The 27514-nt window shown below is 45.0% G+C and overlaps 1 protein-coding gene across 2 annotated transcripts in view; it reads left to right on the forward strand.

Moving 5' to 3' along the window:
* The window catches only part of SEC16B (SEC16 homolog B, endoplasmic reticulum export factor), a 47192-nt gene that overhangs the window by 4838 nt on the left and 14840 nt on the right, over positions 1-27514 (forward strand). The window contains exons 5-19 of one of the 2 annotated variants that reach the window (XM_050766892.1): positions 346-466; positions 1235-1343; positions 3782-3926; positions 4574-4725; positions 5110-5171; positions 6526-6661; positions 7135-7369; positions 11113-11206; positions 13451-13532; positions 17486-17603; positions 19183-19294; positions 21009-21114; positions 23702-23842; positions 25021-25125; positions 25976-26051. In XM_050766892.1, the coding sequence (XP_050622849.1) occupies positions 346-466; positions 1235-1343; positions 3782-3926; positions 4574-4725; positions 5110-5171; positions 6526-6661; positions 7135-7369; positions 11113-11206; positions 13451-13532; positions 17486-17603; positions 19183-19294; positions 21009-21114; positions 23702-23842; positions 25021-25125; positions 25976-26051 (1794 nt within the window). Of the gene's footprint in view, positions 1-338; positions 467-1234; positions 1344-3781; positions 3927-4573; positions 4726-5109; positions 5172-6525; positions 6662-7134; positions 7370-11112; positions 11207-13450; positions 13533-17485; positions 17604-19182; positions 19295-21008; positions 21115-23701; positions 23843-25020; positions 25126-25975; positions 26052-27514 lie in introns of both variants that reach the window. The other variant, XM_050766883.1, reaches the window with a different exon arrangement.

Consider the following 27514-nt stretch of genomic DNA (forward strand, 5'->3'; position numbering starts at 1 on the left):
ATAGGGTGTGTCTTAATGGCAGCGTCTGAACTGCTAGCAAAGATAAATCTGTTTCAACATTGAACACACACACACACACACACCCCTACCTGCCCCCCACACATGTACACACCAATCCCCATCGTTGTGTGGTTGTATAGATCCACGCTAATTAGTTCAGAGGGGACTGAGAGGCGTCCTATGGACTTTCATCATTAGCTCTTACCTATGTATTTTTTCAATTTGGAAAATATGTTTTTAGATCTACTGTGCTCTAGGAACTCCTCACAGCTCACTAATATCTTTCTAAGAACTTTCAGAAATAGGAAGTGACCTGTCTTGATTCTGTTTTCTCTGAGGGTGCAGTGCCAAGGCAAAGGAGTCCTTATATCTGGCATGAAGATTACCGAGAGCAAAAGTACCTTGATGAACATCATTATGAAAACCAGCACAGTCCATTTGGAACAAATAGTGAGACCCACTTCCAGTAAGTGCAAAAGGAGAGGCCAGTTTGACATGATGTTGTCAAACTCAGACTATGTTGGGCAAATCTTCTGGCGTCTGATGCTGGTCTCTTACCTCCAGAAGCCTGCGTACCTTTGTTTCAGCCACAGGGATATGGGAGTATCCAAGGATGGTCCTGGTCCACTGTTCATATGGACCCTGGGAAGAGAGATTCTTATCACTGAGAGTCTGTTCCCAAAGCTGGGCAAGTCTGAGTCCTGTGAGGCTCCCTGAGGTCTGTCCTAAAGGAGGACTTTAATTCTGTGTTGGCCTCAGGACAGATATGGCCTAGAAAAAGCTCTCATGATTAGGTCATGAGAACCTACCTGGGGCTGGGGTGCTTCTCCTCAGCCTACGCCTGAGCCCTGAGAATGGGCCATCTCCCCGTGATAAGACAACACAGGGAAGAGAGTTTTGCCCAAGCATCTGTCCTGGTGCTCGCAGCTCTGGAATTCACCAACCTAAACACTCTGATGTAAGTCATTCCAGAATGTCAGGTTGTAGAGACCAACCCTTCTCATCAGGACCTGAGGCCGCTTCCAGCCACTGAGCTGTGGAACTCAAGCACTCCTGCTTTTCCTGGGATTAGTAGATTGAGGTGGCGAGTGGGAGGAAAATGCTTTCTCCTATGGCACCCAGGCTGACATGGCACCTGACCATGCTTTGGAGCAGGTCAGCTTCCAGCGGAGAGTGCTTCAGCCTTGCTGGCTTGCCCAGGACCCCGCTCACTGCTTGTGTCATTTTGCTGCAGATCTAACAGTAGGAACCATTATAAAGACAGCCCTGCTTCCAACTCTGGACAGGAGTGGCCTGGGGAGCTGTTTCCAGGGAGCCTGCTTGCTGGGGCCCAGAAAACTAAGGTAACCTAAAGTGACGTGGGGGCTGGAGACTGTGTCCATGTGTCGAAGCTGACACTGTCAGCAGTGGCAGAACAGGGCCCTTGGGAATGGATGTCCAGCGGCCAGCCGTCTGGAGGACCCATTCCTTCCCTCTTAGCAGAACCTCCACCCATGCCTTCCTTTCTTCCCTCCTTACTGCCTCAGTTTTAGGCAACCGAGGCCCTAAACTGAACTCCTTTGCATTTTCAGCAAATTGAGGGGATCGAGAAAGGTCACCCAGCTCACTCCAACACACTGGGAAAGAGAGGACGCTGTCATCCAGGTGTTAGGTGTTAGGGACCCCAGGAGACTAGCAATTTGGTTTAACCCAGGAAGAGGGAAGTTGCTAGAATCTTTGAATTCAGGTTTGAGAAGCAGGGCTTGAAACCTTTTCTAACTCTTCATTCATCCCTTTCCTCTAAAAATCTTATTATATGCACCAGCTGGGCCACAAAATGGAGATCTTTTTTAAAATACACTTTTTATTTTAGCATCATTTTAGATTTGTGGAAAATTTGCAAATATACTACAGAGATGGTTCTTTTCTTTTGAGACAGAGTTTCACTCTGTTGCCCAGGCTGGAGTGCAGTGGCACAATCTCATCTCCTGGGTTCAGGCGATTCTCCTGCCTCAGCCTCCTGAGTAGCTAGGATTACAGGCACCCCCCACCACGCCCAGCTAATTTTTGTATTTTTAGTAGAGACGGGGTTTCACCATGTTGGCCAGGCTGGTTTTGAACTCCTGACCTCGTGATCTGCCCACCTTGACCTCCCAAAGTGCTGGGATTACAGGTCTGAGCCACCATGCTCAGCCAGAGATCGGGTCTTAATTTTGAAAGTCTTGTATTAATCTTGTCTCCCTTATTAGGTTTGTATGATTTTTGAGGTCAATTTCTTTTGTATACTTAGTGCTTAATAGGGTAGGGCACATATGATTATGACTAATAGTAACAATACAATGACAGCAGCCACATACACATGTACAGCACTTTACAGTGTACAAGGGCTTTACTTTTTATTTTATTTTATTTTTTTGAGACAGAGTCTCACTCTGTTGCACAGGCTGGAGTGCAGTGGCACAATCTCGGCTCACTGCAAGCTCCACCTCCCTGATTCAAGTGATCCTCCTGGCTCAGCCTCCCTAGTAGCTGGGACTACAACTGTGTGCCGCCATGCCCAGTTAATTTTTGTAGTTTTTAGTGGAGATGGGGTTTCACCATGCTGGCCAGGTTGGTCTGGAAATCCTAACCTCAGGCGATCTGATCCTCCTGGGTTGGCCTCCCACAGTGCTGGGATTACAGGTGTGAGTCCCTGGCCTGGCCCAAAGAGCTTTTGAATTAATTATTTTACTTGTATGCACACAAGATGTAAACTCAATGAATTTCTTTCTTTATTTCTTTAGAGACAGAGTTTTGCTCTGTCACCCAGGCTGGAGTGTAACAGCATGGTCATAGCTCACTGCAGCCTTGAACTCCTGGGCTCAAGTGATCCTTCCACCTCAGCCTCCCAAGTCGCTGGGGCTATAGGTGTGCATCACCATGCCCAGCTAAATTTTTTTATTTTATTTTATTTTTTTTGTAGAGATGAGGTCTTGCTATGTTGCAATTTGGGGTCTCAAATTCCTGGGCTCAAGTGATCCTCCTGCTTTGGCCTACCAAAGTGCTGGGATTACAGGTGTGAACCATCATACCTGGCCCCATGAATTTCTTTACACCTGCATCCAAGGGGAAAGCATGGCACCTAGAGCATAATAGGTGCTCATTAAACAGTCAATGAATGAGGGCCGGGCATGGTGGCTCATGCCTGTAATCCCAGGGCTTTGGGAGGCTGAGGCGGGCAGATCATGATGTCAAGAGATCGAGACCATCCTGGCCAACATGGTGAAACCCCGTTTCTACTAAAAATACAAACATCAGTTGGAGTGGTGGTGCACCTGTAGTCACAGCTACTTGGGAGGCTGAGGCAGGAGAATCTCTTGAACCCAGGAGGTGGAGGTTGCAGTGAGCTGAGATCGTGCCATTGAACTCCAGCCTCATGACAGAGCGAGACTCTGTCTCAAAAAAAAAAAAAAAAGTTGATGAATGAATACATGAATTACTTGAAGTATATAGGGCAGATATGATTATATCGCAGATGAAAGCACTGAGCTCAGAGAGCCTAAGTCACGTGTCCAGGGGCACAGCAGCTGAGTATAAGACAAAGCCGAGATTTGAATTCAAGGGCCCCTGACCCCAAGGCCTCCGCTCTTTCCATTGGGTCACAATATATCCTTTGGCAAATGCCTATCAACTTGATTTTCTCTTTTTCTCCTTTCAATACATCCACTTTCACTGTATGTGTTTTGTTTCTTTGAAAGAACGCTTGAGAAGACCAGCTCTCTGAAACTTCTTCCTATGTGTTTGTATTGTTTTTAACTTTCAGCCATCACTGGCTAGTGAGTCCAACCTTCTCCAGCAGCGTGAGTCTGGTCTCAGCTCCAGCAGCTATGAGCTCAGTCAGTACATCACAGATGCCCCCGAGCGGGATGATCCCCCAGCTTCAGCAGCTTGGAGTCCAGTTCAAGCTGGTGGGTTCTAAAATGATCACAAGAGTTGGTTGAATCTGATGTGGAAAGGCTGGGTGGAAAGTCTCTGGGAAAGTCAGCCTTATGGTGGATCATTGTCCACCGCATTTGCTTATGTAGGTCTCTGGAGCAGAGAGGTCAACTTTGGTTCCATTTTCTATCTTTTTGCTTGTAATAGTAATTGCATCATAGCTGATTCCTGGAAGGGAACACTGCCCCTATCCATCATCAGGTTGGGAAAGGAGGCACTCAGTGGTGCTTTTAAGAAAGGGAAGACCAGAGAGAATTAGGAAAAGCAAAAGCAAGACGCAAAGCATCATTGCTTTGCCTGGATGTAGGAACTTTGTCATGAGTATAGAGGCCACGGAAGCCAGAGACTCCTTGGCCTCTCAACATCACTGAGAGTCTGGGCTGAGTGCATTATCATTTGGACTGAATCATCAAGCCCATGCATTGTATTATGACACATTCTCAGAGGCTTAAATCTGACTGGAGCAGGGAACATGGGCTTCTTCTAATTACACAACCCACCCAGAATCTTATTTTGGTTCAGGCAGAATTTGGGCAGAAATACGTCCGTGGCATATTCCTGAACTAAAGAAAAGTGATGGAAGTAATGCTAACAATGTCCATCTGTGTCTGTTGGTCAGAGGATGTCTCCTCAGCTGGTCCCAAAGCGCCCATGAAGTTCTACGTTCCTCATGCTCCTGTGAGTTTCGGGCCAGGAGGTCAGCTGGTGTGTGTAGGTCCCAGCTCTCCCACTGACGGGCAAGCAGCCCTTGTTGAACTGCACAGCATGGAGGTAAAGAAGACCCAGTGTTCCTGGAATGCCGGCACACTGCTTACCTAACTACTCCTAACGTGCTTACCTTGCTTTCCTGTGCCTGAGCTGGGGCATCTCCGGGAATGGGATGCTCTTGTGGAAACTGGGCCAGGTACCCCCTGGAATAGGGGGTGCAGGAATGGGTGGGGCTCTTCCCTGAAAGAATTGATGCTAGAGTTATGTTTTTCCTGAGATGTCAGTGGCTCATCTTTAGCAACAAGATTCACTTTTTCCTTTCTGCTTTCTCCACAAGGCCTTGAGCCACATCCTAGCCCCACGGCCCTGGGGTCTGATACTAGACTTGACTGAAAGGGGCCTAGGGTGGACACAGTCTTAAAGTAAAATCTGATTGTTTTATTGCAGGTTATTCTTAATGATTCCGAAGAGCAAGAGGAGATGAGAAGTTTCTCAGGACCCTTGATTAGGTAAAGTGCTGTAAGAGCTGCTGAGTAAGGGCAATCTTCCTGCTCAGATCAGCATTTTGGAGATATGTTCTTGGTTTCCTTGGAAAAAAAAGTCCGTCCTTGTTGGAGTGGAATTCTCTGTGCTACAAGATAGAACCAGATGTGGCCTGAGTCATTTTGACAAGCCATTCAATAGTTGAAGGACAGAAAGCAAAATTAGCATGACAGTTTAGAAATCTAAAACCAGTTCCATTTTGCAGAGGCTGCATGGTAGGAAGTTTTAGTGTTCTGTGTGCTTGATAGATGTTAGCAGAAAAGTGGAGCATCGCCTGGGAAGTCCCTGACGAGTGGATCATAGCAGAAACAATTCTTGTGACAGTGGCTTTTTCCTGGAGAGGTAGATAAGATCGGCAGTGTTCAAGTTACGGAACAGTGTGCGAGTGAGCCCTCTGCAGTACTCAGCTAGGACTGCTTTTAAATATTTAGTTATATTCCTGATAAATGTAACTCAGGGCATCTTTGTTGAGGAGAGAGTCCTTGCTGGATGACAGCCAACATGGGTCTCAGGCTCGGGCATCCTATGTACTAGGAATACCATGGTGGACAGGTCAGCCCTCTCTGAACCTTAGTTTTCCCCCTGGAAGTGGTATAACACCTGCTCTCCCTACCCGAGGCTTGTCTGTGAGTCTCAAGTGAGATTATGCACATGGAAAGTATCATCACTACTATATAAATGTATTCCTCTTATGGCATCTGACAGTTCCCTCAAGTAAAAATGAGTGTTCTCTCTGTTTCTTACACACGGGTATACAGATATGGGTCAAAAAAGTGAATTGGGTTATTCAAAGACTGGGGTACTAAGCCTAACTTGGCTTTGATGTTATTGGATGATCTTGAGCAAATCATAATGCCAATCATATTGATCACTTAATACATGCCACACAATTTTCTAATTCCTTTTTGTATGGAGGTAGGTTCCTTTACTGTCCCTATTTTAGGGGACAAAGCTGAGGCTCAGAGGAGGTAAGAAACTTGTCTAAACAGAGAAGTGGCAGACCAAGATTTAGACCCAGGGTTGTCTGACTGCAAAGTCTGCTTTTACTTGCTATCCTGTGCAGTGACTTCAGGTCTCTGGGCCTCTGTTGCTTTATCTATAAAATGGAGGGGGTGCATGAGAGAATCTCTGAAATTTCTTCCTGTTCTATAAGAAAATAACTATCCTATAGCTATAGACTCATTACCCTAGCCCTGGCTTGTCAGATTTCTATCTCAACCACAGCCCAGCCAGCACTTGCATACTTAGGAGGAGCCTGGGGTCCGAAACAGGGAAGTGTCTGCCTGCTCACTCTTCGCTCCCTAAATTTTTTCCATGTAGGGAAGATATACATAAGGTGGATATTATGACGTTTTGCCAGCAGAAAGCAGCTCAGAGCTGCAAATCTGAGACACTGGGGAGCAGAGACTCGGCTCTACTGTGGCAGCTCTTGGTTCTCCTTTGTCGCCAGAATGGGGTAAGTTACTGTTTTGGTGGGAGAGCAGGTGCAGGCTGAAATTTAAGTCTTCATGGGATAGATAAGATTATGTTTATGGCATGATTATGAAAAGCAATGGTAAAGAAGCCACAAATTGCCCCAAGGGGAAAAATTGTTCAAATGTCAAGGCCAGTTTGCTAATGCAAATCTTCCCTGATGATCTTCCTTGGTCTGGGAATATTGTAGTTTCTGAGTTATTGCACCAGCCAGGTAATATACCTGTGAAATTGTAAATGTTTCTGGTAAGCTTTGTGGCTCCTGACAGGCAGAAAATAACCATGATAGTGATGCTGAAGTTTGAAATATAGCAATCTAAGAAAGGACTGCCTTATGTTTGCATAATTGGACTCCTCGCGAAGAAGGCAGGCTCCCTGCTGCCTTCCTTCTCCAGCTGGGGCGGCCAGCCTGAGGACCCATAGGATTCTCCTCAGATGATCCTCTTTGCCTTACAGTCCATGGTGGGGTCTGACATTGCTGAGCTGCTAATGCAAGACTGCAAGAAGCTGGAGAAGTACAAACGGCAGCCCCCTGTGGCCAACCTCATCAGCCTGACCAATGAGGACTGGCCAGTGCTGAGCTCTGGGACCCCGAACCTGCTCACCGGAGAGATCCCCCCCAGTGTGGAGACACCTGCGCAGATCGTGGAGAAATTCACTAGACTGCTCTACTATGGAAGGAAGAAGGCAAGTATGCCCTTCGCCCAATCCCTCTCCACCAATCACCCCTGCTCCAATTATGTGAATAGTATATACTCATTTCAGGGAGGATGCGAGAAGTTCAAAAAGAAACAACAAAGAAAATAAAAACACCCACAGTTCTACCATTAAAAGACAATGAACTATTAAATGAAATAAGCCAGGTACAGAAAGACAAACATCACATGTTCTCACTTATTTGTGGGAGCTAAAAATCAAAACAATTGAACTCACGGAGATAGAGAGTAGAAGGATGGTTACCAGAGGCTGAGAAGGGCAGTAGGGGAGGGTGGGAGGGAGGTTGGGAGGGTTAATGTGTGCGAAAAAAAATAGAATGAATATGACAGTATTTTACAGCACAACAGGGGAACTACAGTCAATAATAATTTAATTATACTTTTAAAAATAACTAAAAGAGTATAATTGGATTTTTTGTAACACAAAGGATAAATGCTTGAGGGGATGGATACCCCATTTATCATGATGTGATTATTAAACGTTGCAAGCCTGTACCAAAATATCTCATATATTTTACTCCATAAATATATATACCTACTATGTACTCATAAAAATTAAAAATAAAAAAATAAAAAATTGAAAAGATTATACCTGTTAACATTTTGATATATTTACTTCCAGCATTTTTCCATGCATATATATTAAAAAGAAAATAAAATTGCATATACAATCGTTTATTTCTCTTTTTAAACTTAAGATGATATGGTAAAATACCCTCATGGCATTAAATATGCTCCAACAGCACCATTTAAAAAATAGTTATACAATATTCCATCATATTAATGTATCATATTTTATTTAGCTATTCTACTATTATTGAATATGTAGACTATTTACAATTTTGTCAACCATTATAAATTATATAATTTACACATCTTGTTACATGAGTCTTTGTCTGATCTTTCAAATTTTTTAGGACAGATTCCTAGAAGTGGAATTACTGGGTATATAAATGGTATGCACTTTTAAAAGGTTCTTTATATATATACCAAATTAATTTCCAGGAAGTTTGTTTACAAATACTCCTTCTGCTATATCTAAGGCTTCCTATCAATATTGAATACAGATGCTCCTCGACTTACAATGTTTATATCCCAATAAACCCATCATTAAATAGAAAATATCATAAGTTGAAAATGCATTTGATACACCTAACCCAACATCATAACTTAGCCTAGCCTACCTCACATGTACTCAGAATGTTTACCTTAACCCACAAAATCATCTAACCCAGAGCCTGTTTTTTAATAAGGTGCTAAATATCTCATATAATTTATTGAATATGTTACTGAAAGTGAAAAACAGAATGGTTGTATGGGCACTTGAAGTACAATTTCTACCAAATGTGTATTGATTTCACACCATTGTAAAGTCAAAAACTCATAAAGCAGGGACTGTCTGTACTTTAAACAGATGAAGATTGATTTCTAGCTCAATTTTGAGGTTGAGATTATACTTTACAAAAGTCATAAAAATTTAAGTGTTTGGATAGATAATTAAAATCAATTTGAATCAATTTCATTCAAAAATTAAAATATAAAAAAGACCTAATTGGGAAATGATGCTCCTATCCCCTAGTCACCCAATTTTTCTCTCTGAAATATCCAGAGAAATTTTATGCTTATATTGTTATTTTCTCTTTGTTAAAAAATAGCATACTGTATACCATTTCTGTACCTTCCCTTTTCCATTTTACAAAATACCTCAGAAAACACTCTATATTAGGGTTGCCAAACTTTTTCTATAATTGGACAGATGTAAAAAATGTAAAATGTAAACATTTTACATTTTGCAGGCCATGGGGCCTCTAGTACAACTACTCAGCTCTGCCCTTATAGTGTGAAAGTGGTCACAGAAAATATGTAAATGAATGGGTGTGGCCGTGTTTCAGTAAACTCCATTTATAGACATAGAAATTTGAGTTACCATATAATTATAATGCATAGTGAAATTAAAAAAATTTTTTTTCCAATCACTTAAAAAGGCAGTAACTATTCTGAGGCTATGGCCTGTACCAAAATAGGCAGTGTGCTGGATTTGGCCTTTAGGCCATATTTTGCTGACCTCTGCTCTATAGCCTATATAAATACCTTTCTCGTTATTTCTTACATTGGCAAAGTTTTCTACTGATAAATTATAATTAATTTAACTAAACCCCATATAGCTTGACATTAAGAGTACTTCCAGTCTTCTGCAGTTACAATGTTGCAATGAATAACCACTGTCATTTTGCCCAGTGTGAGAGAATATATGTAAGATAAATTTCTAGAGGCAGAGTGTTGGGTCAAAGGATATGGTTTGTAATTTTGATAGATACTGACAAATTGCCTTTTAGAGGTTGTGCCAATTCACTCTACCAGCAATGCAAGAGAGTGCCTGTTTTCCTACATTCTCACCACAGTGTGTTTCAAACTCTTTGATAGGTGCCAATCTGAGAAGTGAAAAAAGTCTGGATGTGGTGACTCACGCCTGTAATCCCAGCACTTTGGGAGGCAGGCAGATTACTTGAGGCCAGGAGTTTCAGACCAGCCTGGGTGACATGGAGAAACTCCATCTATACAAAAAATACAAAAATTAGCCAGGCCTGGTGGCATGGCCTGTAGTCCCAGCTACTTGGGAGGCTGAGGCATAAGAATTGCTTAAACCTGGGAAGTGGAGGTTGCAGTGAGCTGAGATCATGCCACTGCACTCCAACCTGGGTGACAGAGAGAGACTGTCTCAAAAGAAAAAATTATCAGCTAATTTAAATTTTTTTTGTAGATATGGGGTCTTGCTGTGTTGCCAGGGCTGGTCTCAAACTCCTGGGCTCAAGTGATCCTCCCCCTCAACCTCCCAAAGTGTAGGGATTACAGGTGTGAGCCACCACACTAGGCCTGCATTTCTCTTATTGAAATGAATATGTTCAATTCAATTCAATTCAAAATGAATTCAATGAAGTTGAATATTTTTTAATCTGTGAATTTTTTGTCATTGATTTCCTGCATTTTTCTATTGAGTCTCTGATCCTCACTTATTGATTTGTTGGAGCTCTTTATGTTTTTAGGGCTTTCTGTGTAAAATTGTAAGTTTCTGGGGGTCATATTTAGAAAGGCTTTTTCTACTTCAAAATTAATTTATAAAAATGAAGTTGAAGTACTTTTCATTTTTACATTTAAATATTTAATTTCTTGTTTTTGTATATGATGCTATCTTTTATTTTTTTAATTGACAAAAGTTGTATATATGTATAGTATACAACATGATATATATGTGTATATATACATACACACTGTGGAATGGCTAAATGGAGCTAGTTAACATATGTGTCACATCACATATTTATCATGTTTTTTCTAATGAGAACACTTAAAATCTCCTCTCTTAGTGATTTTCAAGTATACTATACATTGATATTTACTGCAGTCTTGATGTTCAAGTGCTACGAAACTTTTGCTAAAGAGATGAGGCTAACTGGCAACCATGTCTGATGGGAAGCTGATGGAATAGCACAGTGGATTTTGATAAAGTGAAGGCTGGTGAAGGTGACATCCTAGAGAAAAACACTATGCTAGCTACAACCTGCTTCCTGGCTGTTCACATTCTTATATGAGGCTCTAAGAATTTTCTGGAAGCCCAGCCTCCGCTGCTCAGGATGCAGCAGTGCCTAAGCACAGGAACTTGTTGTGAGTGGAAGGTGGGAAAGGCACTCTTGAATGTGATGTTTTGGTTTTCAGGAAGCCTTGGAGTGGGCCATGAAGAACCACTTGTGGGGCCATGCTTTGTTCTTGTCCAGCAAGATGGACCCACGGACCTACAGCTGGGTCATGAGTGGGTGAGTTGGAACTTAACAAAAGAGACCAGTGGGGCAGAGAGGCCTCCTCACCAAAGGTGGAGGATGAGGGTGTGGAGAAACGCCAGATGCACTGAGGAGCCTCCCACTCCAGGGATCTTTCCATGTTCTCTTTTCTGAGCTGGACATAGCATTTCTCTGTTTTAGACACAGATACATTCTACCTGCTAAATTGAATACAGAGTTTTAGTAAAATTGCCCAGGGTGAGAGTTTCCAAAAATTAAATAGATTTTTACATTGCAGTAGCCTTCTCTCTTTGGGAGCGGCTGTTCCAGCTAGTTCTGGTAATGAGGGGTAGGTGATCACTTCCTTAGAGCCTTGGGACTGAGGGTCTTTGACGTAAGCAGTTGTCTACTGTTTATACTTGTGATGAGGTCTGGGTACTGAGAGTAGGGTAGGGGTGTGGGGTAGCAGGGTCGTGAGCTGTGGTAGGAAAAGGAGTTTTTGCACTGGCAGTGAGATCCAGAAGTCTGCATCGGCGGCAGTGGGAGGTGTTGAGACTAAAGAGATGTGCTTAGTCAGAAATGACGTCAGCACACTGTGATCTGGGTGCCAGCGGGGACCAGGAAAAATGCCCAAACCAGGATGAGCTAGGGATGGAAGCAAGGGTCCATAACCAGGAGTTTGGAATAAGGAGATGAAACAGAGTGAAAGAAAGCCAGGATCAAATAGGGGTGCTGGATGGAGAAGGCTTTCTGAATAAGTCCTTCAGGCTCCTCTTAGCATCCACGGGTTGGCAGGGACAAATGTGGTGGGTGGGGTGAGGGACCCTCCTGTAAGGGGCAGACTTGGGTCAGACAGCAAGAAAGATGCTACCTCAAAGTGTTGAGCTTCTAGTGCTGGTTAGAGCTGCGAAGGAAGCTATCCTCTCAGCTGAACTTACATTTGAATTGGCCGTAAATCCTGTTGGGCAGAGGTTGAATTAGAAGATGACACTTCCGTCGGCACGGTGGCTCACGCCTGTAATCCCAGCACTTTGGGTGGCCGAGGTGGGTGGATCACCTGAGTTCAGGAATCTGAGACCAGCCTGGCCAACATGGTGAAACCCCGTCTCTACTAAAAATACAAATATTAGCTGAACATGGTGGCGGGCGCCTGTAATTCCAGCTACTCTGGAAGCTGAGGCAGGAGAATCGCTTGAACCTGGGAGGTGGTGGTTGCAGTGAGCAGAGATCACATCATTGCACTCCAGCCTGGGCAACAAGAGCAAAACTGCATCTCAAAAAAACAAACAAACCAACAAACAAAAACACTTAACACTTCCATGTTAAGTTCAGTCCAAGGGCCTAATGACTGCACCACTGGTGGGCCCATTCTGGATGATGGCCTTGGTTGAGTCTCATGACGACTCCACCCTTCAGTCTTCCTGGAGACTGGAATGGGGAGGAACACAGAAGTTGTATTACGATATATGCTTGGAGTTCCGGTGGCAAGTGTGCTGTTAAATAAAGGACGGTGTTCTGAGGATGATTTTCCTTTGGGCTTTGAAAACGAACATCCCACAGCCCCACATTGTAGCATACATCTCTGCTACAGATTTTTGCCTTGGGCCATTGATTTTTGATGGAGCCCAGTGAATTGTGAAAAATACCTCTCACTGAGTAAGCTTAAATCTCAAATCAGCTGTAGAGCTTATTATATCCTTGTTAAGCATATCCCATGGTTTGTCATCAGCAGGATCATTTCTGGCCCCTGTTCCACGCCTCTTTGGTTACTGAAAATGGCTATTTAGTGCTTGTGAGCAAAAGCACTACAGACCCAGGCTCTTGATGAGCCAGAAAAACGGCACTGAGTGCTGTGGGCTTGGTGTGGAGGAGGGCTGCAGGGAGTGGGAGATCGGGGTGGCTGGGAAGGGGGTGCCTATGGAGAAAAGCTTCCAGATAAACTGCTGTGGCTCTCCAGGGGACCTTTGAGATGTCAATGGGTCATCTCAGTGATGGAAGAAGGCCCACAGAAATGGTTATTCCAGAGTTAGGCCATTAAGACCAAGGTGCAGAAAATACCCCCAACAATGAGATCTAGCTGGGGTGTGCGGTAGATTGAGGACCCTGCCATCTCTCCTCAAAGGAGGATGTGACAGAGGCATGGCAGAAAGTAAAGAGATGTTCACGTTCCTAAGGAAGCTGCCAAAATCTGATAAAATTAGGTGAGGCCCTGAGCCTTGTGGGCAGTGGGTAAAGAGGTTCCCTGGGCGTGGTCCTCACTGACGATCCTTCTCTCTGCAGCTTCACCAGCACGCTGGCGCTCAATGACCCACTGCAGACCCTATTCCAGCTCATGTCGGGGAGGATTCCACAGGCAGCCACGGTACCCCTGTGACAGGATTCCTTTACCACCCTGGCATCCCGAGGGCTTGAGGGGGTGGGGACTGCTCAGGAGTGTGATGGCTTTCAGGAGCAAATGTGATGATAATATTAATAGTTTGTTAATCACTTACCATGTGCTGGGCCCTGTGCTAAGTGCTTTGATGCATATTACTTGGTTTAATGCATAGAGGTAGGAAATATTCTCTCTGCTTTGCAGATGTGGAAACTGAGCTGCAAAGGTGTAAGATGACCCAAGGTCAGAGATAGTGAGTGGTGGGCTCAGGATCTGTCTGGGTCTGTCTGACTCTGAAGACCTTGGCCTTCCCAAAATGTCAAAGCTGCCTGCTCTTGTGTGAATGGCAAGAGGACCTGTGCCTGTTCTTCAGGCTTCCCCTGGCAGGGCTGCCCTTCTTTTTCTCTGGAGGAATGCTCCCCACCACTGCACATTGGCACTTCGAAGCTGGACATACTCGATTTCAGTCTTCTAGAGTTGATGTGGCTGAGAGTCTGAGGCCAGCTTGGTAGTTTTCCCATTATAGGAGACTTGATCTTTTGGCCCCAAAGTATTCCTTCCTTACCTTTGATGTCCAGTCACTTTACTAGATTATGCCCTGGTGTTGACTGTCTGGATCCATTTTTTTCCTTGGGGTATATATAGCATGTCCTTTTAATATGTACATTCATATGTTAGAGTTCAGGAATATTTTCTTGGATTATATCCTTCAATATTTGTTTTGTTCCCATTATTTTGGTTTCCTTTTCAGGAATTCCATGTACACATATTTCATATATATACATATATGAATTATACTTATAATTTTCTCTTTAATAATTTTTTATTCTCTTCTTTCCTCTCTTGCCCGCCCTTCCTTCCTTCCCTCCCTCCCACCCTCCCTCCCTCCCTCCCTCCCTTCCTTCCTTCCTTCCTTCCTTCCTTCCTTCCTTCCTTCCTTCCTTCCTTGCTTCCTTCCTTCCTCCCTCCCTCCCTCCCTTCCTCCTTCCCTGTTTCCTTCCTTTCTTTTTTCCTTCCTCTGTCCTTTACTGTGTTTTCACCAGTGTCTCTTGCTTTTGGGCTCTGGTGTTTCTGTCTATTTCTTCAATTTCCCCCTACTTTTTTCCTGAGCTCTGCACATTACATTCATCTCCTGTTATCCACCATCTATTTCCTGGGCTCTTATAACTCAGATTATGCTCTTGCTTCACAGACGCAATTGTTTCATTATTTTACTTAAATTCACGACAAAATGTTTGGTGACAATTTTTCATTTGTTTTGTGGTAACGTTTTTGTAGTGAATGTTCTCTCTCCCCTCTATTTTTCATGTTACCTTCCTCCTTCTGTCTTAGGGTTTATTTGTATACATTCTGTGCTTGCTTTCTCATATTACATAACTTTAAAGGAGTTGAATCTTTCCTGGGTTTATATTTCCAGTTATTTATATTAGGTTTGTGCAGAGGATGGGCCAGGCCATATTCCAGGCCATCTGGCATTTTCTGCAGGACCCAGAGTTTTCTGTGTGAGCCTGAGTTGCCTTTGCCACTCTCCAGCTGGTGGGGAGAGCTGTGGGGTCCTCTCCCTTGTGTTCTCACGGCTTCCCCATGGAGGGACCTCTGTCCAATCGCCATTACTTTTGGTAGCCTTTTCTCATATCTTGAGGCTTGGGTTTTGGTGAACACTAGTTTTAATAAAAATTGATCTCACGCTTTTCCTTTTTCTTTTTTTTATCCTTCTTATTGCTTGTGGCTAATTCCAAGAAAAGAGAAATGATTTTCATGCCCCGTCATCAAATCAACCGGCTATTTTGTAGCACAGAGTGTGCCTCACAATTCAGTGGAATGGCCTGTGCTCCACAATGGAACTGCATTATGTTACGAAGCACTAAATGCAGGAAGTGATACAATTAGCTATGGTTCATTTTTTGTGTGTGTGTGTGTGTGTGTGTGTGTGTGTGTGTTTTGTAATAGCAGAGTTAGCTAAATTTCCCCTATTTTTAGATGAGAGAACGGAGGAGCCAGAGGTGATGTGTCAATGCATTATTTGATCTTAGGGAGTTTCCCAGCACTTCAGCATGTACTAAAAGGCTGGATTTCAGTTTCATGTGATGAATGGGGTGGTGGAAAAGCACGGCAACAGGACAACACAGACGTGGATTTCACACCAGTTTAACCTAGACTCTATGTACGCCTTTCTGCCAGGTGAACTTGGCTTTGTTTCTTAATCTCACAGAGCCTGTTTTTAATCTTTATTGGGATTTTGGTTCCTAACCTGTAGAGTTATTGTGAAAATCAAAGGAGAGAGAACATCTGAACATATCAACCATCATGCTTGGCCCATTGACGTTAATTAATAAATGTTGGTGCTTTATCTCTCTCTCTCTCTCTCTCTCTCTCTCTCTCTCTCTCTCCTGTGTCCCCTCCACCTCTCCATTGATCTGATTCATAGTGATCTTTTTCAAATCACCAGCGAGGAGACAGAATAATGACCTCTAAGTTTTTCTTTGTGTGTGTGTGTGTTTAGCAAGGGATTTCCTTCTCTTTTGCTGATTTCTGTAGATCAGCAAGAAGCAGCTTGGCTTACATGTTAAAATGAAGGTCATAATAGGACTTAGCACATGTGATTGTTGGTAGGGGAAACGCTTAGCACAGGATATGGTTCATGGTTCGATGTGACACATGAGAACTGCTATTATTATGATTTATCATCACCATCATTGTCATCATCCTCTTCACACTGCATTGACTGGATCAACAAGGAGTGGGTGTAAAATGGAGTTGAATAAAGCATCTTTTATTCCCTGGGATAATTACAAAGACCAAGTAATTATGAATGGTTTTAACCTCCAAATCTTAGTTATTATTGGCAATCTCCTGCCCTACCTATCTATATAACAAATCGGAAGGTAGGCAGCTGTGCAAATCACCTCTTTCCTCTGCTCAGCTTCCAACTGTGTGTGTGTGTATGTGTGTATGTATTTATACCTACATGCAATTAAGTGCAAACCAAACGTGAAGTACCATGCGATGTGCTTTACACAACTATCTTATTTTATTATCAACAATAACCTGTTAGGTGGAAATTATGATCTCCATTTTAGGGATGAGAAAACAAAGGTTCAGAGGCATTAAGAAACTTGCTCAAGGTAAGTAAGCCAGTAAGATGCAGGACTCGAGTTGGGACCTGTGTTGTTTCCATGATGTTATATTGTTTCTTTATTGATATTTTCTGCCTTGAAATTCTCCTTTGTTTAGTAGGACAGTCTTAGGGAGAGATGGTAGGGAAAACACCATTTATGCGGGGTTTTGTACATTTCCACCACGCTGCTTACTCTCTGTTGCCCCCTGGTGGAATTCTGCTGCCTCTGCATTGTCCTGCTGGGACACTTGGCTTGATTTTCTTATTCCTAAAGTGGTAATAGGAACTGGACTTCATAGGGTTGCTGTAAGGATTAAATAAGACGATGTGTGTGAATGGGCTTTGTAAAGTCAGAAAACATAGGTATTTGGTAAGACATTAAGCAGGCCCATGTTCCCCTGACTTCTGTGACAGGCTGTGGCCTCTTCTACTCATGAGCCAAAGATGTTTGATCTTGAACCAAAAAACCACTGAAGCCTCAGGGTTTTTCTGAGTTTTGTCTCTAGCTATTTGGGGGTCAGGCACTGGGGAGAAATGTGAAAAGTAGTAAGTGAGCAATGTCATTTTATTTATCCATTTTCCAATATCCCTGTGAATGTATGTATGTATGCATGTATACGTATCTGTCTATCTGTGTCCTTCTGAGAGTTTTACCTTTTTAAAGATGAGAACTCTAAATCAATGAATGGCAGCATTGCAGGTGGTGGAGTGGGCATTCTCTGACAGCTTCTGAACCAGGAAATAGACAACAGCCTTCTTTATATACATCTGGCCATTCCTAAATGATTGTACATTTAAGTTATTTTTTTCTGGTGCTTTTCAGTGTTGTGGAGAAAAGCAGTGGGGAGACTGGAGGCCTCACTTGGCTGTGATTCTGTCAAATCAGGCTGGGGACCCGGAGCTGTATCAGCGTGCGATTGTTGCCATGGGTGACACTCTGGGTAAGCGATACCAGCGTTGACCTGCCCCTCCCCTCCCCTCCCCTTCCCTTCCGTCCCCTACCTTCCCCAACTCCTCCCTGTCCAGACCAGCTTTAAACATCCTGCTCTTAGATTCTCAGATTCTAGGTAGGGCCAGAGTCTATGCCCCAGGCTTTTCCTGGACCCAGGAGCCTCCGTGTTTTGGGGAAAGTAACTCCAGGGAAATGCATGTCCTTCTTGTCTCTCTGTTTCACAGAATTTCTGTGGTGAGTGAATGCAGGCCAGGCCCCTGAGCCTTGGTATTCTGCTGCTGTAGGAGTCTGCTCTCAGCAGCTGATTTTTCTAGCCCTGGGTCAGATTCCCCTGTGGATGGAGTTAACGCATAGGACACTTTGCCTCCTGTTGCTGTAAATTTCTCAGTGACCCAGTTCAATCAGATAGGAAATTCTGTTTTTGCCTGAACCACTCTAGGTTAACCCTGTAGTCTTTCTTTCTATCATCTCTCTGTGAATATGGCCTTATAAACACTTAGGGGCTATTGAATGTTCCAGACCAGTGGTTCTCAAATTTAGCCAAGAAGCAGAGCATCTAGAAATCATGGTGCTCCCATGGGGCTTTTTAAAATACTGCTCTGTTAGACTTAAATAGCTATGGTAAGGTTGTGCCAAGTCAGATGGAGGCCACGCAGCACCCTGAGTAGAAGGGAACTAATGTTTGTTGAACACTTCTTGGGGGCCAGACACTGTGCTAGGTATTGTATCTAGTTGAATTAACTCAATTTTGAGGCAGTGGAAAATGTATGGGAGAACATTTCAAAACATGTTGGTAATTAATGTGATTTTTATGTTTGACTTTAGCAGGGAAAACAATGGTGCCCCAGGAAGCCTAGTTTAAGAATGGCGACTCCCGGTAGTCTCCTTCTTTGCTCAGGTGCAGGCATTTCAAACTCCTTTTTCACCCTCAGGAAAGACTAAAATGTTCAGAGAATTCCTCATCAAAAATCCTTTAGGGGCCGGGCGCGGTAGCTCAAGCCTGTAATCCCAGCACTTTGGGAGGCCGAGGGCGGATCACGAGGTCGGGAGATCGAGACCATCCTGGCTAACACGATGAAACCCTGTCTCTACTAAAAAATACAAAAAAACAAACAAAAAAAACAAACAAAAAAACTAGCCGGACGAGGTGGCGGGCGCCTGTAGTCCCAGCTGCTCGGGAGGCTGAGGCAGGAGAATGGCGTAAACCTGGGAGGCGGAGCTTGCAGTGAGCTGAGATCCGGCCACTGCACTCCAGCCTGGGCGACTGAGCAAGACTCCGTCTCAAAAAAAAAAGAAAAAAGAAAAAAAAAATCCTTTAGCTAGAAGGTGAAATCGTGCCTTATTCTGGCTGAAGAGAAATGTAACATCTGAGGCCAAATGGGCTGGTGGGAGGAGTGGGCTTTAGGGGTCTGTGACTCATGCTATGAAAGGCTTATTCATTTAGTCCCATGTAGCTTCTCCCCTCTGACCCCCGAGGCCACTCTTCCATCTCTCTCCTATCCCACCCGGATGATGGGCCCCCACACTGGTGTGCTCCGGGACTGGGTCTTGTTCTCTTCCTCCTGCAGCTGGGAAGGGGCTTGTGGAGGCAGCTCACTTCTGTTACCTTATGGCTCATGTGCCCTTTGGCCACTACACCGTGAAGACAGATCATCTGGTCTTGCTGGGCAGCAGCCACAGGTATGTGACCTGGGAGAAAGGAAACAGGAAGGACATTTTCCATGGGATTGTTTTAGCCCTTGTTGGGTTTTATGAATCCATTCTTCATTTTCTTATGTGAATTTCAGCTTCCGCTGGCTCCCTTATCTGGGACTGTTACCTGTGCATGACTGTGCAAGGAGATGCCCCGTGGGCCCCACATTGCAGCATCAGCGGGGCCTCAGGCCCTGGGTCTTGCTCTGCAAAGAGGTGGGCTGATGCCTTTGTGTAGTATTGTGTCCTTTGGCCACTGGGTGGCACCCTGGCTCCACAAGCTGACTTTGTTCCTTAAAAAAACCAATTATGTGTGGAGGCTTGTGGGTCCGTCTTAGGCAGCCCTGGGCCTGTTCTGAGAGCCCACCCTGGGCAAAACTGGATAATGGAAGCAGTTTATGTTTAGTCCCTCTTTGGGGCCCTAGCATCCCTACAATGACTTGGTGCACAAGCTACTTAGAGTCCCACTGGTGACATTCTCTGTTGGCCATAGCATTAGGCTTTTCCTGCAGGAGGCGCTCGCTCAGCCCCCAGTGAATGAATGCACGGACAGAACGATTCGCTCCCTAGTGGCCTTCCCTGTTCTGTATCTCTCTATCCCCCTCCCCATACGCATTAAGAGTCACTAAGCTCTTACGTTGTGCCAGGCGTTTTCTTTGCATTATTTCCTTTAATTATTACACATTTACCCTATGAAGAAGTGAAGTCAAGCAAAGATTTTAATCGTACTCAGGGAGGAGGGAAACCGAGGCACAGGGAGATGAAATAACTTGTCTCAGATGGTACAGCGAGGGTGTGGGTGAGTTGGACTCGGAATCCGGCAGTCAGGCGGCAAAGCCCTTTTAACTGTTGCACCACACTGCCTCCCACTGAGGCAACTACCCAGCTCATGCCTGTTCCTTCCAGGTCCAGGTCTCTGATAGCACACGGCTAGCTTGTCAAAGAATCCCTCCTGTGCCAAATGTACAATAAGTGTGTATGGGCTAATATGCCTCCCCTCCTATGTTTATGTTGGTTTATGTTGAATGAGGAAATTCCTAGAAATAAAGTCCTACCCTGATTGTGATTTTAAACACCATGGCGAGCTGTTGATGGGAGAAATTTTGGGTTGCATGAGACTCTTGTGCCCCCCACCACCTGCCCCGACCAGATCACACTCACTCAGTCCCCATCCTCGCTGGTGGAATGAACATCCAACGTACAGACGCTTGTTCGATTTCTGGCTCAGCCGTCCTTGCCTGCTCTACCATGCCTTTTGGTCTCAGTGCTCCTGGGGTGTTACATGGCTCCCCTCTTTTGTGCAAGTTTGCTCAAACTAGGGGTGCTCTTTACAGGTACACGACAGGCTTTATGGGCATGGGGGCCAGCTCTCCTTGGGTTTAAGAGGAGGGCCCAGTGCCTTGAGTTACCCTTCAGCAAGAAGGCAGGCGGCGCCCTGTTTCCGCAGCCTCTGCCTCCCAGCGCCTCTGGTGCAGAGTTCTGTTTTGTTCCTTCCTCAGCCTCAAGCAGGGAGAGGGAGAGGAGGTGAAACACTCATTCTGGGAGCCCAGAGTCTCTTTCTTCTCTTGAAGCCGCCGCAGGGATCAGCCCAGGATGGAAACTCCCCCATGAAAGGCTGCAGCTGGTGTTTGGCGATCCACTAGGATTTAACTCCCGTGTCCCCCACACCTCAATCTCTTTTATTGTTATTCCCTGGTTTTAGTCAAGAGTTTTTGAAATTTGCAACAACTGAGGCAATCCAGAGGACGGAAATCTTCGAGTACTGCCAGATGCTGGGCCGCCCCAAATCCTTCATCCCTTCTTTCCAGGTAACCGAGCCCAGATGAGGCCACCACTGTCACTGTCAGGCAGCTGCAGGCAGCTGTATTTCCAGCTTTGCTTTTTGGCACTTGGTACCTGGGGCTAAGTTATCACTGAACTTTTCCTCATTAGCTTAAGTGTGGGAGGGTGTAGGATTTCTTTTTATGTCCCCTAAAGGTCTGCGTTTTATAATACAAAGGTAAAACGTTGCAGAGGCCTCTCTGCTGGAGGCTCCTGCCTGACTGCTGACGTTTGAACGTTCTGCTTGCCGCCCTGGCCTGCGCCTCACTCCTGCTGTCAGCTGCCTCTCCCCGTCTCTCCAGACAGCTCTCCCTTCTTCTGAGCCCCTGCAGCTGTCCTGTGGGAGGGAGTGGGAACGCAGGCCCAGCCCAGTGGCTGCTCACCCTCCCTCTGCTCCGTGCTCCTTCTCGGGCCTCTTTTGAACTCCTCTGTCCTCTACCTCTGGCCATCCCTCTGTGCTCAGCCCTGGCCCTCACTCCTCTTCGTCCCTCTCAGGGCATCAGCTGTGCGGTTGGTGACCATGCTGTGGTTTCCGCCCTGTCTTCGCAATGTTTCTACATGATGCCGTTGTCACCTTACATTCGTTAAGACCAGTGCTGACATCGTGCCGTCCTCCGTCTAAATCCTCTGTGAGCTCTGACGTCCAGCACCATCCCTTCCTCCATGCAGGCTCCCCGGACCACGCCTATGAGTGTGACTGAGATGGCAGCCTTCAGTGGTCTCAGCTGTAAAATGGGATGACAGTGGTGCTTTGTAATGGAGTGGGCATGAAATTGAGTTAGTTTCTCTAATGCATGAGAACAGTGCCTGGCACACAGCAACTGCTGTCAATGTTGAGGCCATGGCAGGCACAGTGTGGCTCCCACAGCTGAATCCAGGGGCCCCCACTGACATTGAACTCACGCTGCCTTGTGTTTTCTTGCCTTTCATGCACAGGTACCTTATCTTCCTACCTTAGTTATCTTCTTTAGGTAGAGACCTTTTCCAGCAATTCCTTGTTTCTCCTTCAGTGCTTGGTGTCGAGGGTACACACTGCAGCAGCAACAACAACAATTACAACAACATGCACACGCAACACAAAGCCTTGAAAGTGAATTCCTTTGTCGTAGAGAAATGGCCCAATTAGCATCTTCTCTTCTTTTTCTTTTAAGTTCTGGGATACATGAGCAGAACGTGCAGGTTTGTTACATAGGTATACATGTGCCGTGGTGATTTGCTGTACCTATCAACCCGTCATCTAGGTTTTAAGCCCCACATGCATTAGGCATGTGTCCTATAGCATCTTCTTTTTTAAGGGCTTTGCCAAAGACTCACCTTTTCCAGCAAAACCCTGCCTGATGAGCTCCTGTTTGCAGTTCCTTGACCGGCTCTTTGCTCTCCTTTTTTTTCTCTTCTTTATTCATCCCAACTCTCAGTTATTTTGGTGCTGCTTGGGGCTGGTATTAGTAATGAGATTGGCTACTTTGAATGTGCTCTATGTGCCCGGCATTGTGGCGTTATACATCTTGTGTATTGTTTCAAATCCTGTAATGTAGGCATGATTAACTCCCTTTTACAAAAGAGAAAACAGAGGCCCGGAAGGGTTACATGCTATCGGCCCACATCTCTTGCATGCTGTTTCTTCTCAGTACTTCACCTGAATTATCTCATTTAATCTCCATAACAACCAAGGGCGTAGGTAGTAGTAGTATTCCCATGTAGTAGAGAGGAAACTGAGGCACAGAGAGATGAGGTAACTAGCCCAGTGTCTCACACCTCACATGGAGCTTTTATTTGAACTTGGGTCTGTCTGATACCAAAGCCCTCACACTTGCTCCTGCCCTGCCACTCATGCTTTCATGAGAGCTTAGTTGTTTTTCTCAGTAAGCTTTCTCCATTAACTTTATGCCCTTTGTGCTAGGGTCTATTTTTTTTTTTTTTTTTTTTTTTTTTGAGACAGAGTTACTCTGTCACCCAGGCTGGAGTGCAGTGACATGATCTCGGCTCACTGGAACCTCTGCCTCCCGGGTTCAAGCAATTCTCCTGCCTCAGCCTCCCGAGTAGCTGGGACTACAGGTGCATGCCACTATGCCAGCTAATTTTTGTATTTTTAGTAGAGATGGAGTTTCGTCATGTTGGCCAGGCTAGTCTCGAACTCTGGACCTCAAGTGATCCGCCTGCCTCGGCCTCCCAAAGTGCTGGGACTACAGGCGTGAGCCACCGCACCCAGGCTATTTTTGTTTCTTTTAATGTCCCTCTTTTGCCTGGTCCTGTGCCTGTACATCAAGCTCTCTGGATATGTGGGCTACCCAATAAATAAGGACTCCAGTGCACTTTGCATGGTGACCAAGACCTAGGAACGTTGAGCGGATGGGACTCCTGTTCTTTTCTCTGTAATGCAGGAACTGGAGGCTGGATTTGGAGTTGTGCCCGCGCATAGATAAAATGCTCCAAATGGCACAAGCCTCTTGATATTTGGATGCCAGAGTTAGCGGAAGCTGACAGTCAGCTGACTTCCAAGAAGTCTTATCTACATTTCTCTCTCTCTCTCTCCCTGCCTGGATGGACTAGTCACTGACTCATTTCCCTTCACAGGTGTATAAGCTCCTTTATGCTTCCCGTCTGGCAGATTACGGCCTCGTGTCCCAGGCCTTGCATTACTGCGAAGCCATTGGTGCAGCTGTCTTGAGCCAGGGAGAGAGCAGTCACCCTGTGCTGTTAGCGGAACTCATCAAGGTGAGCCTCTCAAAGGGTTCTGTGCAGTTGTTTTATCTTCACTATTCAAAGAACGCCATTGTAGAGCAGCTTAGACTCTACATTTCATCTTCTTTGAACCTGCCGTAAAATTGGAGCCCACGGCCGCCTTTGACCACGTATGCATGCCCAGATGCGATAAGCAGAGGCCCAACACTACACAAAGAAGGATGTTCTCTGGGCGGGCGGTGGTGGGATTGGAGACTGGAAACCATGTTGGTGCTACTTGGGAAATTCATTTTTGCATCTGCTTTTCTGGTACAGTAAAACTACATGCTATGGTGAACCATTCTAATTATAAAAGCTGGGCTTAGAAAATATATTTTAGTGATTAAAAGAGTAAATGATCCTTATTAAAATGCTTTTAAATGCATGGAATATTTTATCACATATGAGATACATTTAAAATAGAAAACAAAAACATATCAACCTTTAGTTCCTAGGGAAGAAAACAACAATCAAGCAAATAGTTGTTTCAATTAATTGAAGAAAAACCCATTAGCTAGAGAGTAAAAAAGCAGCCTACCCTTAAATTTTTGTTTTGCCTTAGATGAGGCCCAAGTGCTGGATTTTTTAACGTATAAAAATTGCTGGTGGTGAGCCTCCCCATACCCTGAAGTTTCTGCCAACAGGTTGATGGTTGCAAGGAGCTCAGAATGAATGATTAGAAAAGTTTTGGTAACTAAAACTTGTTTATGGAATAAATCCTTGAAATACAAAGTAACATTAGCATCACCTGGGAGCGGGTTAAAAGTGCAGACTCTTCGCCCCTGCCTAGATGTATGGAATCAGAATTAGCATTTTAACAAGTTTACAATTAGAATTCAAACAAAATTTGTATGTACACCTAAGTTTGAGAAACACTGTTACAGAGCAGACAGCTTTGCACAGAAATGAAGCTGAGTAACTGTTCTCCTCATACTTTATTTAGAATCTAATACCCAAGACAGGTTAGTGATTTATGTTGCAATTTTGGAAGGATGTCTGCTGAATTAGCTATTTTTCGATTATTTTTTATAATGTAATTTATAAGTGAGTTAAGGCTCTCTTTCTCCTTTTTCCTTGTTTTCTCTTCCCTGTTGTCTTTCTGTTTCTCTTCCCTCTCTCTCCTCTCCTCTCTCTTACTTTCTGCCCCTAACCCATCTGGAAACCTGGCACAGCTAGCAGAGAAACTGAAGCTATCAGACCCTCTGGTTTTAGAAAGACGCAGTAGAGACAGGGACCTAGAGCCAGACTGGCTAGTGCAACTTCGGAGGCAGCTGGAGGTGAGTGGGGTTGGAGCCAGGGCAGTGGTGGGGGGCGGGTGTCGGCCTTTGTTTCCCTCCTCCCTCCCCTAGACATGGAACAGGTAGGCGCTGACATTAGCAAGTCCCTGGTCCCCATGCCTCGCCGTGGTCTCTTCCATCACCCATGAGGCACAGTTGGTGTCTGGGGAAGGGGTGGGACTCAGCTTCCTTGCCGCTGCTTGTCCCTGTGTGGGAGCGTTTTCCTATATTCACATGTGACACGTTGGGGCGCTCTTCCCAATCACTCTTGACACCCTTCCCTGAGGCCCCAGAGAGTATGTTTCATGACCATCAAAGCTTCCCCATCTCTGCTAGGAACAATGGATCACAGTGGACCAGTGTCACTTTCATGTAATGTGGGGCAATTGCTTAAAAGACTTCTGAGTCTTTTCTTTTTTGTTCTGACAATTGCAAAAGCTGCTGGTTGTAATTGGAACAGTAATTGGAACAGTAATTGGAACAGGGCCTCCTCCATTTTCTTTTTCTCATTCTGCTCTGAAGGAAAGATAGGGTGGATTTTTTGAAGCACGCGCAGCCTTACCCCTTCTATCTGCTGCAAGTGCTGAGGCCTACAGTTTAGTTCTTTCCATGCGCTCCTTCCTTCAGGGGAGGGTGGATGACTCTGGTCTCCAGCCATCTCTGCCTGTTCTGGGCAGAGTTGGAATCCCCATCCACATGACCCCCCAGACCCCTAAGCATACGAGTGTTTCCCTTACCTTGTCATCCCCACTGGAAGTTTCTTTTTGGCTTAAGTTTTGAATCACTTTGTTTCTCTGTTCTTGTTTTTCCTTTGTGCCGCTTAAAAGGAATTTTACTTTATTTTAAATAGCAAAAGATAGCAGGAGACACTGGGGATCCTCATCTTACTCGCTCAGATATTTCGGGAGCCAGAGGAACAACAACAGGTACCCAAAATGATGAACTGAGCATATACATAGCTGATGCTCAGGATCTGATTCTACGAGACAAAGTAATTCACAAAATCACTCGCCCTTCCCTTCCCAGGGTGCCTGTCTTGCCTGTGTAAATCCACCCCGTTGTCCAGGCGCCTCCTCCACACAGCTCCTGCCAGCCTCACACATACCCAACTCTTCTAAATTCCCTCAGTCTGAGAGCGTCTGCTTCACGATTCAGGTTTTTAAATACCTGAGTGTTTTTTGTGTTGCACTGTATTGTTAGCCAATTCTTTCTCCTATGTTAACTTCTCTCCAGCTGGATACATTTCTTGAGTCCAGAGATTGTGGTTCATCAGTATCATATGTTAGTGTTGGGGATGTCGGAAGTCCTTAAGAGTTTTGAGCTGGCAATTGCCAGATGACTGTGGAATAAGGATGTTTCAGTGTTTTCACGGCATCTCTACTCTTCCCTTGGGATGCTTCCCAGTGGTGGGTTGGCAGGCACCATATCCCTGGTTAACTCTGTACTCTTTCCCCAAGTTCCCCAACAGTAGGGTCAGGAAAGGGCCCTCATCTCTTCCCAGCCCTGTGTCCTTCCTCAGGCATGAGCAAAGGGAAGGGAGGGCAGGGCAGGCCTTGGCTTCTGTTTCTCACTGTGTAGCAGGATCTGTAAAGGTGGGGGGTGGAGAAGAGCTAGGCTGGGTGCCCGTGGATGTTGCTTCCCCACAGCCCTGGCTCCTGGTGTCCAATGGAGCAGGTGGGTCGGCCACTCATGCCAGTCCCGTGACCAATCATGTTATAGGTCCACACCTTAGTTTATGTTACCAGTCAGGTCTTTTCCAGGGCAAATGTACTCTGATTCTTTAAGAACAAAGCCATGATTTCTGTGAGCTGGTTTAGGTTTTTAGCTGGAAGCTTTCTAAGTTTTAAATACCCAAGTCCATTAGGAAGTCCTTAAAGAAGAAATAATTTATCAAAAATTAAAAAGATGTGGAGTTAGATAGGATGGTAATTTCAGCCCTCCCAACCCACTGGCTAGAGGCTCAGAGATCATACAAGGTAGTGTTAACTTAAAAAAAAGGTCATACAATGTGTACATTTGGAAAGGAGACTTTATTTCTTACAAAGGGTTCCAGCCTGCAAGGTGGCCATCCCACAGGCTGGGAAGTATAGCCAGGCACTTTGAGGGAAGGAGAGGTAAGACAAGAATTTAAGTTGAATGGGTTGATCAAACATACGTATTTAACAGGTTATAGGAGGAGCTGTGACTATTCACAAAGGAGGTCCTCACACATGCCTAATGAGCTAACATGCATGTAAAACACGACCCATGTTCACCTTGGGGTGAAGACTTATCCTTTAAGCGTATTACAATTAGGCCTTACCTGTCAAAAGGTCTTTTCGGGACACAGAAGCACTCAAGTGGGGACCCTCTGTAAACTGGCCAGACCCAATTCATGGTTGGTGGTCTT

Source organism: Macaca thibetana, chromosome 1, assembly GCF_024542745.1.
Source record: "Macaca thibetana thibetana isolate TM-01 chromosome 1, ASM2454274v1, whole genome shotgun sequence".
NCBI classification, from domain to species: Eukaryota; Metazoa; Chordata; class Mammalia; order Primates; family Cercopithecidae; genus Macaca; species Macaca thibetana.